This window comes from Ostrea edulis, chromosome 9 (assembly GCF_947568905.1).
Source record: "Ostrea edulis chromosome 9, xbOstEdul1.1, whole genome shotgun sequence".
NCBI lineage: Eukaryota > Metazoa > Mollusca > Bivalvia > Ostreida > Ostreidae > Ostrea > Ostrea edulis.
In genome coordinates, this window is record NC_079172.1 from 33,414,688 (window position 1) to 33,431,535 (window position 16,848).

General features: G+C 36.7%; 2 protein-coding genes across 2 annotated transcripts; both read right to left on the reverse strand.

Annotated features, from left to right (window-relative positions):
- Positions 1 to 4,227: 4,227 nt before the first annotated feature.
- On the reverse strand, positions 4,228 to 4,578 carry LOC130050516 (uncharacterized). Its single transcript, XM_056150714.1, has one exon. The coding sequence runs from the start codon at positions 4,576 to 4,578 to the stop codon at positions 4,228 to 4,230; it is 351 nt and encodes a 116-aa protein (XP_056006689.1).
- A 289-nt stretch (positions 4,579 to 4,867) lies between these two features.
- On the reverse strand, positions 4,868 to 6,910 carry LOC130050517 (uncharacterized). The gene is made up of 2 exons (XM_056150715.1): positions 5,944 to 6,910; positions 4,868 to 5,829 (listed from the first exon to the last, which is right to left on the reverse strand). The coding sequence occupies exons 1-2, from the start codon at positions 6,908 to 6,910 to the stop codon at positions 4,868 to 4,870; spliced, it is 1,929 nt and encodes a 642-aa protein (XP_056006690.1).
- Between the last annotated feature and the right edge of the window lie 9,938 nt (positions 6,911 to 16,848).

Sequence of the window (16,848 nt, forward strand, 5' to 3'; positions counted from 1 at the left end):
TCCTTTATTTCGCTAGACTGTCTTACTTCCGGTTTAATCGCACCGAATCGAAAGGTAAGTTCCGATTGGTCAATTTAATAAATATTTATAAGTTTATAGTGTCATTCTTATTGGTTCTGAAATAATGATAAGAATATTTGAACTATAAAAACAAACATGACTCATGTACTTAACCACTAGTCTCTAATACCATCATGAAGTAATAATCCTGAGAATTATTTTTTCTACATATGAATTTATGGATTAGATAACGTGTCAATTCAGACTTTAATTTTATTATTGACCAATCAGAACTTGCCTTTCAATTCAGTGCGATTAAACCGGAAGTAAGACAGTCTAGCGAAATTCTTAGACACTTGGAGGTGTAAAAACATCTTTTTCTTCGAATGAACGGCTTTGGAACGAAACGAAACCCTACAGATATTGAAAGTAAGGCATATGTGAACGATTCATCGCGTCAGGCCGTTTGAGAAACGTCCACAATAACCCAAACCCGGATTTGCCTCAAAAAGAGTGTCCTACCCTTCCTTTTTGGGAGTTGAACTATGTTCAATCTCCCTTGGTCATCACGCACTTTTCTGCGCAGTAATTTGTATTGATTTGTATAGTGGTCGTCAGCGGGGGTTCTGTGTCAGCTGATTTACTCCTAGGTAAATCAACATAAACTTTTATAAACATCCGCCATTAAATAATCCATGTAACTTTTCTGAATTAATCTAATTTTGATAATTGACATGTAAGTAAATGCAATGATATTGTATTCAACTCAATTTGAATACAAGATTTCGATCAAATTGATACTGACATACATGGAAAAATAAAAGATAAGGTTGAAAATTGTCGTTTGTAGCGCAGCGTCACCTATAAACATTGATAGGGAAACGAACGACAACTGCACACAAGACCTATTGACACCGTGGCGCGAAATATCGAATATGGTGCGAAACCTCAGAAAATTTACAAGAAATAACTCTACAACATTGTGTATGTGTATATATTTGGGTTTTTTTAATGTGATATAAAAAATGCTTGATGTTACATGTATATTGAATTAAAACACGTCATTCCCAGTCAACAACTTTCGATCGGGATCGGAATACGAAATAAAATTATATCTGGTTGCAAAGTGAAACTGCTTCATGCTTCAAGTTATTGAATTACGTAGTAATTGCACGTTACACATTAGAGAACTGTTCCTTTTAATAAAGAAAGTCACAAAATAGATACAAAATGAATGTACCTTATTCATTACTGTTACCGAGCTTTCGTCGGCGAAAATCTCGAAATGGCGTGTTTCGCAGCGCTTGATGACGCTAAGGTCCACATTTTCTACGTGAGTATTTTGATATTTGTTTATGAATTTTTTGCGCATACATGGTATGTCTCGGCTAGGAATAATGGAAACTTTCTCACCTATGTATGTAAAGACATATTAATCTCTATTTTTAAAAATGTAGAACACTTTTATCAAATGACAGTGTTTGAAAACGCTTAGAGCCCCGATGTCAGAATTTCCTTTTCCAAGACATCAATATGTCAAATTCATTATCCTTTTCGAATAGTATGTACCATATTTTGTACCAGTTATCCATTTTGAATCCCCTATTACAATGGAATTTTGCTGCACTCTGTAATGTTTGAGTGGATGTCATGAGTGTGTGTCAAACAGCAATTTTAAGAGCATGGGATAAGGTGCTGCCATGTATTACTTCACTACCAAAGTTTAACCCAGTTGCCACAATGTTGAATTTATGCTGCAAAAAGGATTGGAAATTGCTCTGTTCAAAACACATTGTTTATTTGTCTACAGTTTATTTGTCTACAGATGAAAGAGACATGAGGATTCTCCCTCACAAACTGAAAAAAAAAAATAGTTATGGATCTTGTACATGTATAGTTTATTAATCACTATAGATTTCCAGCATCACAAGTCTGATTCCACTATATGCTTCCCATACTGTCAGGTTCATTCACCCCCAGTTTGAGCCACAGTATAATATCCCAAATACCTTGGCAATAAATAACATTATTTGACTAGTGTTTCATTTTTAGCGGAGTTGCGATGAAGTCGAACTCGGCTTATGATCTGATGAAGTGCCTTTGGGCAGGCACGCATCAACATTTCATTTCCGCACCATAGCTCTTGAGCAAATTACAGGATCTAATTCAAACTTAGATGGATTGTCACCCTCAATCAGATGAGGAAACCTATCGATTCTGGGGTCACTAGGTCAAAGGTCAAGGTCACAGTGGCTATAAATAGATTGAAATTTGAAGAAAATTTTGTTTTCCGCACCATAGCTCTTGAACGAATCATACGATCTCAATCAAACTTAGATGGATTGTCACCCTCAGTAAGACCAGGAAGTCTATCGATTCTGGGGTCACTAGGTCAAAGGTCAAGGTCACTGGCTATAAATAGACTGAAATTTGGAGAAAATTTTGTTTTCCACACCATAGCTCTTGAACGAATTATAGGATCTCAATTAAACTTAGATCGATTGTCACCCTCAGTAAGACAAGAAGCCTATCGATTCCGGGGTCACAAGGTCAAAGTCACAGTGGCTATAAATAGACTGAAATTTGGAGAAAATTTTGTTTTCTGCACTATAATTTTTTAACAAACTATAGGATCTCAATTAAACTTAGGTGGATTATCGCCCTTGATGAGACAAAGAAGCCTATTGATTTTGGTCAAGGGTTAAAGGTCAAGGTCACAAAGGATTTAAGTCGGCTGAAATTTATGTACGCAAAATTTTGCTCCCTGCTTGATAATTCTTGCAAACTTTTCTGCCGGTTCCCTCTCTGCCCATTCCTTGCGCAACTCGGTTTGTGCATCTCCGATGCCGGACGATTTTTAATTTTTTTGCATTTCATTTATTTTGAGTTATTATACAATTACTTACCATTCCATTGATCCTCTACAGGACTGTAGTATACTCAGGTGACAGTTTAGCATATTGGACAACCTTTTCAAGTAATGAATCTTTAGAATTAGCTACAACTAGGATTAAACTTGAATATATACAGGGAAAAAAACTTCTTCATAACTGCAAGGCATTGATAACCATATTGATTTGAATGTTTGGGCCATGATATGTGGTCACATTTTTCATGAGAATATAAAGGGGTGAAATTCTAGAAAACAACAACACGACTTCAGTTACTCGAGGAGCGTTGTGGCCCATGGGCCTTCCATTATCCATGTTTGCTGTTGTAACGCTTTTAAAAACAACAACAGTTATTTTGTATCTAAAATCATGATAATATTCAGTCATTTATCCCCCTACCCCTCCAGTGCTATCTGTTCTAACTGAATTTCCACAATGTTCAACTCCCATGAGTACTTTCAGTACTTTGATTTATACATGCACATACTATATATTTACTTTAACTTTACTCTTTTAAAAAAGAAAGATAACTAATTCACATTATCAGGGAAAATAACTCTTGTAGATGTAAAGGAAAGTAACTCTAGGGAAAACTTAGCATAAACAAGAACATTACACTCCCCGTCTGATATCTCCCCATGTGATATCACTTTTAAACTGAACTTTCACATCTGAATGACTATCATAGTAACAACTGAAATAAGATGTCAGTAATGTTACACAGGAATGATAAGAACAGTTTCTGTGACTGGACGCGTGTAATATGTGTTAACACCATCTTTATTCACACGGAGTTCAACTTTACGAACTTTATTGTCCGTTTCACTCGCGAACAGACGTTCCACTACAGACAGTCTCCAGTCGCAACGGTTTGTAGAATTGTCCTTCATAAGTACTACGTCACCAACTGATAAGTTTCTCTGTGGTGTTGTCCACTTTCGACGACTTTGGAGAAGTACAAGGTATTCGGTTTTCCACCTCTTCCAAAAGATATCCGCTAGCTGTTGAACTCTCTTCCACTGCGCTTTGTAAATGTTTTTTTCATCAAAAGCTCCAAGTGGTTCTCCGCCTTTGTCTGTTTTCTGGGTTATCAGTGTGTATGGCGTAAGTATGAAAGGATATTCTGGATCTGTAGAGACTGGAACTAATGGTCTGGAGTTAATGATTGCACTAGCTTCTGCCAAGAATGTCACAAGGGTCTCGTGAGTCAATTTTCTTGCTGATCCGTCCATCAACAATGAGTCAAATATACGTCTCGTAAGACCAATCATTCGCTCCCAAGTTCCACTCATATGCGACGAGTGAGGTGAGTTAAAGATCCAAACAGTCCTGTTGTCTAAAAGAAACTTTTGTACAGGACCATCCTCAACATTAACTGCATGGAATCCAAGATTGTCTGTCGATCCAATAAATTTGTTCCGCGATCTGAACGAAATTCTTTCACATGTCCTCTTACTGCAACAAATCTTCTAAGAGCGTTGATAAATGATGAGGAGCTCATTTCTTCAACAACTTCAATGTGAATGGCTCGTGAAGCAAGGCAGGAAAACATGATTGCCCATCGTTTAGCTTGAGCTAACCCTCCTCTCGTACGGCGTGCAGTGATCTCCCATAGTCCAAATGTATCCACTCCGACACTGGTAAATGGAGGACCAGGTGATATTCTATCTGTCGACAAATTCGCCATTATCTTATGTTCTGGTTTCCTTCTCATTTTTCTGCATGTCACACAATGGTAAATTGTGGATGAAATTAATCGTTTTGCTCCATTTATCCAAAAAGCGGCATATCTTATAGCTCCATTAGTGAAATGACGGCCTTGGTGTTTGGCAAGGTGATGGTAGTGGCGTACCAGTAATATGGATACAGGGTGCTTCCTCCTGGCATGATAATAGGGTTTCTATAATTGATTTGGAGTTTGGCATTGTTTAATCTTCCTCCGACGGGCAGAATCCCATCATGATCAATTGTTGGGTTTAGTTTACTGAGGGAACTTTTTTGTCGATAGCTCGATTTTCCTGGATAGACCTGATTTCTTCTTGGAATGTCTCTTGTTGAACATTTTGTATGATCACTTTTTCCGTTTCGCGATAAAGTTCTACATCTTTAGCCTGATCACAGTAATGCCAACCTCTGCAAGAAGAGTTCCCTTTGCTCCAGTGTCTAGCAATGTGTTTCAAACGTGCAACTCCTGCCACTAAACTGTTCCATTTAGAATACTTGGCGAACCTATTAGTTCCAATTAAAGATTGCTCAACATTGGTATTCTTCACTGTAATGAGTGGCCTTATCTCGTTATCTTTGTCAGAGTCGATGAGTTGATATTCAGGTAAGTTTGCTTCTGATTCATGGTTTTTCTCACTAAGAGTATCAAATGTCCAGAAAGTTGGTCCATGAAGCCAAAGACTTTTCGTCATTGCTTCTGGTAATATAGGTTTTGTTCCTTGGTCAGCGGGGTTGTGTTGCGATGGGACATAACTCCATTGATTTGCTGCAGAAAATCTGTGAATTTGTTCTACCCTATTACTGACGTAAGTATAGAATCGTCTTGTCTTGTTGTAAATATACCCGAGAACGACCTTACTGTCTGTATGAAACTGAAAATCCTTTGGTGCAATGTCTAACTGTTCTCTGATGATTCTAGAAATCTCCACACCAAGGACTGAGGCGCATAGTTCCAAACGAGGGATAGTTACTGCACTCTTTGGAGCTACTTTTCCCTTGCCAAGTATAAATCCATGATGATAATTAGCATTTTTATCTTTGGCTCTAAGGAAAGCAACTGCTGCAATTACTTGTTTTGAAGCATCTGTGAATACATGAACAGTTTTCTCAGTCAGATCTTTGGTAGATACATCAAAGTAACATCGAGGAATTTTCAGGTCTTTCAGATGATGTAGTTGCTGTCTCCACAGTTCCCATTCTTCCTGGTATCCGTCTGATAAAGGTAGATCCCAATCTGTCGATTCTGATGTTAACTTTCTTAACAACAGTTTTCACTTGATGAGCACATGTGTTACAAATCCCAACGGGTCATAAAAACTGTTCAAACAAGACAGGACTCCACGACGGGTATAGGGTTTCTCATCTGAGGACAGGTTGAAGGTAAATGAGTCAGATGGTAGATCCCAACTGATCCCTAAAGTCCGCTGTGAAGGAAGACAGTCTTTAGAAAGATCCAGAGACATCAAGTTTTTCGCTAGGTCTTCAGTAGGAAAACATTTCATGACTTCATTGCTGTTAGATACAATTTTATGAAGTCTGAGGCCGCCTTCTTGTAGAAGGGCTTGTTGGGTTCGCTTCATCAGACTCACAACTTCGTCAGCCGAAGGTAATGAAATAAGTCCGTCATCAACATAGAAGTTGCGTTCAACAAATTTCTTGACATCAGATCCAAATTCTTGTTCTGCGTTATTTGCTGTCCTTCTTAGTCCATAAATAGCCACTGCCGGAGAAGGGATATTGCCAAAAATATGAACACGCATTCTGTATTCCACCAACTGCTCTTTAGGACCATTGTCTGCATACCAGAGGAAACGTAGGTAATTCCGATGGTCTTCACGCACTTGGAAACAATGAAACATTTGTTGTATGTCCGCCATAATGCCAATTTTCTCAAGTCTGAAACGCAACAAAACACCAAGCAAACTGTTTGTCAGATCAGGTCCAGTAAGAAGGACGTTGTTCAAGGATAATCCATCATACTGAGCAGAAGAATCAAACACCATTCTTATCTGATCTGGCTTCTTTGAATGGTATACACTGAATATTGGCAAGTACCAGAACTCTTCCTTGTACTTCAATGGTGGTGCTAATTCTGCATGTCCAGCATCAAAGATGCGTTTCATAAAGGCAACTGCATGCTCACATTTCTTCGGATTTTTCTTCAAGTTTAGATCTAACAGATTGGCTCTTCTGCCTGCCATATGTCTGTTGTCCCCAAGTATGGGTCTGGATTCACGGAATGGCAATGGTGCCACCCACTGACCATTTTCGTTTCGATAGATGTTGTTTTCCATAATATCTAAAAATGCTCTATCTTCAACTGACAATCCCTGCTTATCGTCGTCATCAGTTGTCTGGAATATGTTACTTCCAATTGATTCAGTGCACTTAGGATAGTTCAAATATGGGATAAACTTCTTTTCATCCCACAACTCTCCCTTCACGTTGATATTGTTTGGGCATGGTGTAGATTGTGTGATCTTTCCATTTGATAACACGGCCAATTTGTTTGCCACAACAACATCTGGCCTATGTGACCTGCCAACACAGACTTCTCCGATGATTTCCCATCCAAGATGGAGTTTTTGAGCAAATGGACTATCAGGAGGTCCGATTCTTTGTTCGAGAACATGGTGTGCTTCAGCAAGATCTCGTCCAATCAAAAGTAGAATACTGCTTTCGCTGTCGAGAGGTGTCAAATGATGAGCTATTCATCGTAGATGATGATGTGCATCGGCTACTTCTGGAGTTGGAATTTCATGTCTATTGTTTGGGATTTCATCACATTCAATGATGGTTGGAAGGTTGAATTGACAACTTCTGTCAAGAGCTTCAACGACAAGTTCTCTAGCTCTCCGTCCACTACAGGCAGATTGTCCATTACATGAAAACAGGGTATAAGTTTGTTCAGAATCATTATGAATGTCAAAAAAGTCAAATAATTCTGATTTTGCAAGCGTGTGATTGCTTTGCTCATCTATGATAGCATACACTTTAATTGAAATAGCACAGTTGTCCTTCGAATAAACACGCACAGGAATAACTTTTGTGCATGATCGACCACTGAAAGTCACTCCACATAGTTGAGTGCACATATTTGATATTTCGTTGTTTGTCTGAGCTGTGCATCTGTTATCAGTTATTTCTGACTTTGATTTCTCTCTAGTGACAGTCACCTTTGACTCGACTTTCTCCCCGCCATCAACAGGTTTGGGAATAGGTTTTGGTGGATCCGGATGTAATCCTGTTGCATGATGCGAGCTTGCACATAGTTCACATTTTATGGTAGCTTTACAGTTTCTTGATAAATGTTTTGATTCGCAGCATTTATAACAGAAATCTATCTGTTTTAGAAATTCTTTCCTTTCTTGTAGAGGTTTGAGACGGAAAGTCCTACAATGATTCAGAGAATGACTAGCCTTATGTATTGGGCATCTTGGTAATTTTTCCACTTGATCCTTATTCTCCGTAACTAGATTTGTCTTTCGAGTGTGGACTGAGGAAGATGCCTTTAATAGCTTAAATTCCGTAGTTCTCTTCTCCGAAGACGTAATTGTAGGTCCATCGAATTGAAGTGCAGGGTCATTTTTCATCGAGCTCATTTCTCTGACGAAGTCAACAAGAAAGGTAAATGGTGGAAAGGGTACACTGTAGTTTTGCTTGTACTTAGCTGCCTGTGACACCCATTTGCACTGTAACGATTGAGGTAATTTACAGATGATAGGATTCACCCCTGATGAAGAATCGTAGTATGATAAAAGTGTTGCATACTGGGGATTCTCCTTCACTGATTCAATTTCCGTACGAATGTCAAGAAGATCATATAACTTCTTTGGATCCTTCAGTGATATTTTAGGAAAACTGTCCAATTTGTTCTTGAGAGCTGTCTCAATCATTTCTGGTTTGCCATAACGCTCTTTCAATCGCCCCAAATGCGAAAAAGTCCTTTAGAAGGATTGTTTATATTTGATGATCTAATGCTACTTGCGAATCGTTTTGATTCTGGTCCAAGCCACTTCACTAATAAGTCCATCTCCTCAAATGCTGAAATGTTGAGTTCCTTCACTATGCCAGTAAAACTGCATTTCCATGTCTGATATGATTCTGCTTGATCATTGAATGGACTGAACCGTAAAAGTAAGAGATTCCTTTTCAGGAGAAATCGTGTGAAGTTGATAACTAATCCTGTCTGTGATAATGGATAGAATTCCGGAGCACTTGGGTTAAGTGTTAAGTTACCAAAGTTTGTAGCAGCTGGTCTGCTCGACATAGCAGGTGGCGATAGATCACGAGAGACGTTGTTAGTGTCTATGTTCACTTTATGTTGTCCTTTTGACTGTCTGAGGTCATCACTAAGTGTACAATGTTCACTGACGTAATCAGCTGTATATAAGCGTCTGATAGTTTCTATTGGTTCATCAGAAATTGGTAATGATTTTCTGTCTGATAATTGGTCCCTATGATCACTAATCTTGGTCTCGAGTTCAGCAACCCTTTGGTGTTTTGCTAGAAGTTCCATCTTAGCTTCAAGTAATTCTTTTTGTTTCTGAAGCTCTGTTTCTTTGTGGATATATTGAAGTTTAACCCTTTCTGACACACTCAATCCTGTTGATATAGAAGCTTCTGAACGAGTCTCAATTTTCTCTGAGAGTACTTCTGCAGCCATCACTAAAAAGTCATGAATCTGTCGTTCAAATTTATTGATGATGTTGCGACATTTCTGATGACGAGTCACCTGCGAATCCATTTCGATGTAACTTTCTCCACATCGTGCACGACTAAGAAAGGATATGAGGGACTCATAACTTTCGAAATAATCTTCTTTCGCTTTTTCTATATTTAATTCCGTCTTCCGTAGGTACCGTAATCCTTATTTGAATCATCAAAGTCCATAAGAATATTTTCGAATTGCTTTCATGATTTCCTAAGGGTTTTTAGGTACGTATCCAAAGTTGACTGGTACAGTCCTTCTCCCTTCAAGGTTGGCTTGATGGGTCTCTTGTCTTTGACATCCATTGCTGATACAGTTCTTTTACTATTCTGCCCATTCGTTCGCAGATAGTATAACCATGATACTGTACATGTATAGAACTTCACAAAGATCTCGGTGGAATTCAGTAGACTTTATTCCTTTCGAAGCGGTACTAGTCCTAAACCATGTACATGTATACGTGTGAGTGTGTGTGTGGTAAAAGACTGAAACAAAGAAACATGTTCTAATTACTAATTGATTCACAGAACATATATAATTAGCCATTGAATACAATGAAACATATGACAAATTGGTAATTATAATAATAAAGGCTGAAGAACTATCAAAAGTGACAATATAAGTCCAAAATATGTATTTATAACACAAATGGCTTTCCATAGAAAAATTGTTAGAACCGTACTTTTATACATATAAAGTTTATGACAATAATATGAGAAAATTACTGATACAGTCTAAATTCCTAATTATAGCAAATAATAAACATTGTAATGATATATACAACAATAGATATGCACAAATATCACAATGTACTTACACTGTGTGCCTGCATACGGATGAAAATCTGAGGAGCTCAGATTGAACGATGAGTGGTGTGGGTCACACCCAAAACAAATAAACAGGAAGTAAGGAACATTAACTCTTTTAAGGAGGTATGCTACACCAGAGAAATTTGATGTAGATGAAAAGGGGAGGATATGTACAACAATATTTTGAAGTAGAAAATTTTCAAATTTACTTTATTTTGTCAAAAAATACAGTTTTAGTAGAAGGTAATCTGAAAAAAAATTAAAACCCCTGCTGGACTCGATCCTGCGACCTACAGTTCAGCATTCGGTATTCTAACCTACTGAGCTACTCGACTAGGTATTTAAATAGAGAAGGAAAAGTCAAATATTGCTGATATTGATTTTTTCATCCATGTTTTTAAAGGAAGTCAGCCATTATGACGATGTAGAGTACTACCTTAAAAAGAAAGATAACTAATTCACATTATCAGGGAAAATAACTCTTGTAGATGTAAAGGAAAGTAACTCTAGGGAAAACTTAGCATAAACAAGAACATTACACCACTCAAGTCATATGTAATATTGTTTAGAAATGTCAATTGTGTAAAATATTGAAACAAGTATTTTTATTACACATGGCTAAGAATCCGGTTTCACGCAAGTTACACCAAATAGTATATTTTGGCCAAACTTCAAGGTTCAAAGGGGTCGTATCTCCCAAGAAAAAAATCAAATCAGAATTTCCTCCGAACATCCACATCAATGCAGTATGTCCATATTAAATACAAAGGTACGCGACGTTCTGTTTGGCGGTTATAGGAATACCAAATAGTATATTTTGGCCAAACTTATAAGATCAAAAGGAGCATAACTCCAAGAAAAAAATGAATCAATTTGTTTTGCAAATATGCACTTCTACACAGTATGTCGATATCAAATACAAAGTTATATGACATTTTGTTCAGCGGTTTCAGGAATACCAACTTGTATATTTTGATCAAATATCTAAGATCAAAAGGGGCATAATTCCCAGAAAAAAATTGAATAAGAATTTCCATCGAATATTCACATCCACACATCATGTCCGTATTAAATACAAAGTTGCAGGAAATTATGTTCAACAGTTTCAAAGGAGTTGCGCCACAAACTGTTTCAGCAGAACTTAATTTTGGGCAAACTTCTAAGTTAAAAGTAACACCATAACTCCTAGAAAAGTTCAAAAGGGGCATAACTCTCAGAAAACAAATTGAATCTGAATTTTCGGCGAATATGCAAATATACCCATCTAATTTTCATTTGCAGATCGGGAAGGGGGGGGGGGGTGAGAGGGGGGGGGGGGGACTTGACTTAAACGAATGCTCTAGATTGTCTCTCCTCTACTTTGAAACGGGCATATTTGTTACGCAAATTCCATATTCAAATAGACCCAATCCCACTCCCTCCTCAGATTGCGTAGAAAGAAAACCAAACATTTGATTATAATTCTTGTATAAATTTTTAAAATAATAAAGTAGTCTGATCTCACTTCTGGTATGTCCAGGGATCCGTGTTTGTCCAACTCCTTGTTTTGTATTCCTTATAGGAGTTATGAGATTGATCACTGTTTGTTTTCTTCAACTTTCATTAATAGTTTTATGAAAATGTTTAATGCGCCCAACTTGTTACACCCCCTCCCTTTTCGAAACATTATTAGGTTTCACCAGAATATCAGTTGAAACTTTAGAATAGTTAGAATCAATAGCAATCAAATAATTTACACATACATGTACATGCAAGGTGAAGATAACGAACAGTGATCAATCTCATAACTCTTACAAGCAATACAAAATAGATAGTTGGGCAAACACGGACTCCTGGACACACCAAAGGTGGGATCATGTGCCTAGGAGGAGTAAGCATCTAAAACAATATTTGCAGTTTAGAGGGGTACATAATGTAGATCTGCGATACGTGTCCATCATTCTTTGATTCATGTCAATTCTATTGTATTTTTCACAGTTTACAATTTTAAATGAATTATATGCACTGATTCAATTACCTACAACTAATGGCACAAGACTATCTTAGATTATTAAATACTAAGGCGCAATTACGGTATCAATATCGGATGTCCGATTGCTACTTGTTTGAATTATTTTTTCAAAGCAAAATAAGGTTGCGTTCAAAACAATTCGAGCCAAACATTTGATTATTGTGGTTAACGATTCACTAAAGTATTAAAGTTTTAATGAGATCAGAACATTTAGGTTGGTCGGTGATATGATTTTAAGTGGGGTTTTTTTTTTTTTTTTTTTTTTTGGTTTGGTACCTTTATGCATTCTTTATATGAAATTTCAAATATTCTATATACATTCATACCGGATATCATTTTTTGGCGTTTACCTGAACAATTAACGCCCAAAATGCAAAATGCAAAAAAAAAAAAAAAAAAAAAAAGACCACAGAGGAAATTCAGACTGTTTTCTTTCCAAAATTAAATTCGTTATCATACCAACTAAAATATTTTCAGAAATTAATCACTTTTAAGAACGTAAAATTTAAACGTTGTGTTTGATGTTTTTAAAAAAAAAATGTGTCTTAGAGAAAGAAAAAAAAAATCAGTCCGATTTATTTGTAGCAATTTTCAATGACCTCAGATGACCTTCAGTTCATCATATCTTTTTATAAAATTCATTGACATGCCAATATTTTTGGTCAATCCTGTAGCTATGGATGCCATCTTTAAATCATAGTAAAATAATTAAAATCTAATTACATTCAGTAAATGTTTTTGACCATTTCCCTAGAAAACTCTTATCCTGAAAAAGATATTTTTTAGAGGCGCTGAGGAAATTCGGACTGAATTTTGGGCAATTTGTTTTTGCGTTACCTGGAAAATATTTTCACATCATAGTGTCTGCACATAGACTGTTTGTATGATGGCCATTAAATATAGCCATATTACAACCTGTTTGTTTGTTGTACATATTTTTGGATCTACAACTGCTAAATTTTGGCCTTTTGTGTTTTTTCAACATTGTTAGGTCCAGGGGTTGTTTCCATGGAAACGAACTCATTTACATATATAAAAATTGTCTTTTTTCAAACAGGAGAGACCTCCTTTCTATGATAAAATGATTTTCAGAAAAATCTAATTACATGTACTTTCATCTCAGCATCATATCCCCTTAACTAACAAAGTTTCATGAAATGCTGCTGAAATAATGGTTTTAAAGAAGATGCGCTGACAAGAGCAGGACTGACTGACTGACGGACGGGTAAAACATATCCTCCGCAATTCGTTGCGTGGAGTATAACAATTATATACCGGTAGACAGTGTTAACACTATATGTTCTTTACGAACATCAAGTTTAAGCAACTTTTCTTGTCAATCGTTGATATGCATGCCCTGTGAAACATTTTTCTTGAACATTCGCGAGTTACCCCAAATTACGCGGTGAGTATTATAGTAACCTTCTTGCTTCCGTGGATAGTGTCTCATTGAAAACTGAATTTTGACAGTTCGAATTCTGATGTAAGTCAGTACACAGAAGCAGATCATGCAGAGGAGAAGGCACCACTGGAACGTAAAGGGGCCTAGTTTTAACGACCGCTATTGTAATAACGACCACTATTTGTAATAACGACCATTATTGTAATAACGACCACTATTTGTAATAACGACCACTATTGTAATAACGACCACTATTTGTAATAACGACCGCTATTGTAATAATGACCGCTATTGTAATAATGACCACTATTTGTAATAACGACCACTATTTGTAATAATGACCGCTATTGTAATAATGACCGCTATTGTAATAACGACCACTATTGTAATAATGACCACTATTTGTAATAACGACCACTACTTGTAATAACGACCGCTATTGTAATAATGACCACTATTTGTAAGAACGACCACTATTGTAATAATGACCGCTATTGTAATAATGACCACTATTGTAATAATGACCACTGTTGTAATAATGACCGCTATTGTAATAATGACCACTCTTTGTAATAATGACCGCTATTGTAATAATGACCGCTATTGTAATAATGACCACTATTGTAATAATGACCGCTATTGAAATAATGACCACTCTTTGTAATAATGACCGCTATTGTAATAATGACCACTATTGTAATAACGACCACTATTGTAATAATGACCACTATTGTAATAACGACCACTATTGTAATAATGACAGCTATTGTAATAATGACCACTATTGTAATAATGACCGCTATTGTAATAATGACCACTTTTTGTAATAATGACCGCTATTGTAAATAATGACCGCTATTGTAATAATGACCACTATTGTAATAACGACCACTATTGTAATAATGACCACTATTGTAATAGTGACCACTATTTGTAATAACGACCACTATTGTAATAACGACCACTATTGTTAATGGTCAACGGCATCAAATGTAGTATATATAGGAGAGGAGAAACTCTTATTCACCATGGACAACACGCATTTCGATGTTGACAAATTCCCCGAGTTTTGATATCTAAATCGTATATGATATATCGACGACGTTTTATCTATTAACAATAATAATTTTCATTCATATGTCGATTCTATATATCCCTACGACCTCGAAATAAAAGACACCACAGCGTCGTCCACTTTTGTTTCATACACATGTACTTAGATATTTTACTGAAAGTAGATATTAACGTAAACTAACACCTCAACTTTATGACAAGCGGGATGATTTCAGCTTCTCCATCGTCAACTTTCCATATCTATGTAGCAATATTCCATTACCACCTGCATATGGTGTTTATATATTTCAGCTGATTCGATATGCAAGAGCTTGTTCTGCGTATAGTCAGTTTTCAAATCGAGGTAAGCTACTGACAAACAAGTTGATGGTACAGGGGTTTCAACAGTCTCGTTTAAAGTCAGCTATTCGCAAATTCTATGGTCGTTATAACGATCTAGTTTGCCAATACAACCTATCATTGGGTCAAATGTTGTCTGACGTGTTTCATACCGATTGTTAGACCGTTCTTGGCACACTGATTTTGACTACGGAAAACTCCACTTACCTGATCAGGATATAGGGTTCACAGCGGGTGTGACCGGTCGACAGGGGATGCTTACACCTCCTAAGCACCTGATTCCACCTCCGGTGTTTGCCCACCTGTTTTGCATTGCTTATAGGAGTTATGAGATTGATCACTGTTCGTTATCTTCACCTTTCATCAACACCATATGCAGGTGACAATGTGATATTGCTACATAGATATGGGAAGTTGACAATGGAGAAGCTGAAATGACCCTGTTTCTCATAGAATTGACTTGTTAATTTGCCGTTGATATTGATTTGCAATAAAATATTTTAGTACGAAGCAGATATGGAGGACTGTGGTGTCTTTTATCTCGAGTTCACAGAGATATATCTACTCAATATATAATTGATTGATTGATTTTATATTGTTTAACGTCCTTTTCAAGAATTTTTCACTCATATTGAAACGTCACCATTGCCGTTGAAGGGCTGCAAAATTTAGACATATGCTCAGTGCTTATGGTCTTTGAGCAGGGCGTGATTTTTATCGTGCATGCTAAACCTGCTGTGACAAAGGGCCTCGATTATTGCGGTCTCATCTGAAGTACTGTCCCATTTAGTCGCCTCTTACGATAAGCAAGGGGTACAGAGAACCTATTCTAACCCGGATCCCCACGGAAATTGATGATTGTTAATAGATAAAACGTCGTCGATATACGAGTATCTAAATGTCGAGCTGAAGGCCACAGGAAAAGATTTTTTCTTATCATGTAGAAACTTTTGAATAAATTCTGCCTCATAAGAATATTAAACCAGGTCAGCTAACAAAGTAGCACAATTCTTGCCCATGGGAATTTCACACTGTACCAACGACTACGAACATATTGTCAGTTAGGAACTCTAGCATATTTTTTTTATTTCAACTTCAAGAGTGATGTATAAGAAAGTAATACATGTATTTGGATGACTGATACTACTAGATACGAATATTTCCTTTTCCCATTTTTGTTGAAGAAGCAACTGTCTATGGTGTCAAAAAAGTTTAGTCTTTAATTTATCGTGAGGAATGGCCATGTAAAATGTTAAGTGTTGAAAAGTATTACGTTTTGATGTTGATTTGAGAAAAGTTTAGCGATTTCAAGTTTACTAAAACTTCTTTAAAATTGTATAGAAACCACATTTCATTTACACCACTTCTGGCATATGTTGTGGCAGAGTACGTTTGAAGTTTCTCCTTCACAGCTATTAATATTTTCGTGAGGAACAAAGATAAGGGCTTGGTAGAACATTTACTGGATCCAGCAATGTATCTTTTTTTGTAAAGGGTTTCGTGAAGTTTAGGAATCCAGTGTAGGTACGGTAACTCATATTCATCCATTCCATGGACTAGGATATTAAATGAGTCTAAAACTGAAGCATGATTTCGAAGAATTTCATCTTTTGAAAGAGCAGTTGTAGTACGAGTACGATTACCAAATGTGGAATTTTTTTTTTTATAGACAGACATGGAAAACTTCCACATTCTTATATCACAAGATGGGGGATTAGTAACTCTTGGTGACAGGTAAGTAAATCAAGCTTACTTAGATTTGTGTTGGGGTTAGTGCATTTCAAAATGGGACATCAAGGAAACCAGAATGCATTAAGCTTTATTAGAGTTTTTGGCCAAGGAGGAATGAGTGTAGGAGAATTGGAGAAAGGAGTCCAGGATATTTG

Coding starts and splice junctions, on each gene's coding strand:
- LOC130050516 (XM_056150714.1), bottom strand. CDS start 4,578: ATGGCGAATTTGTCGACAGATAGAATATCACCTGGTCCTCCATTTACC.
- LOC130050517 (XM_056150715.1), bottom strand. CDS start 6,910: ATGGAAAACAACATCTATCGAAACGAAAATGGTCAGTGGGTGGCACCA. Junction 5,830..5,943: donor CCGTCGTGGAGTCCTGTCTT/GTTTGAACAGTT, acceptor TACCTTTATCAG/ACGGATACCAGGAAGAATGG.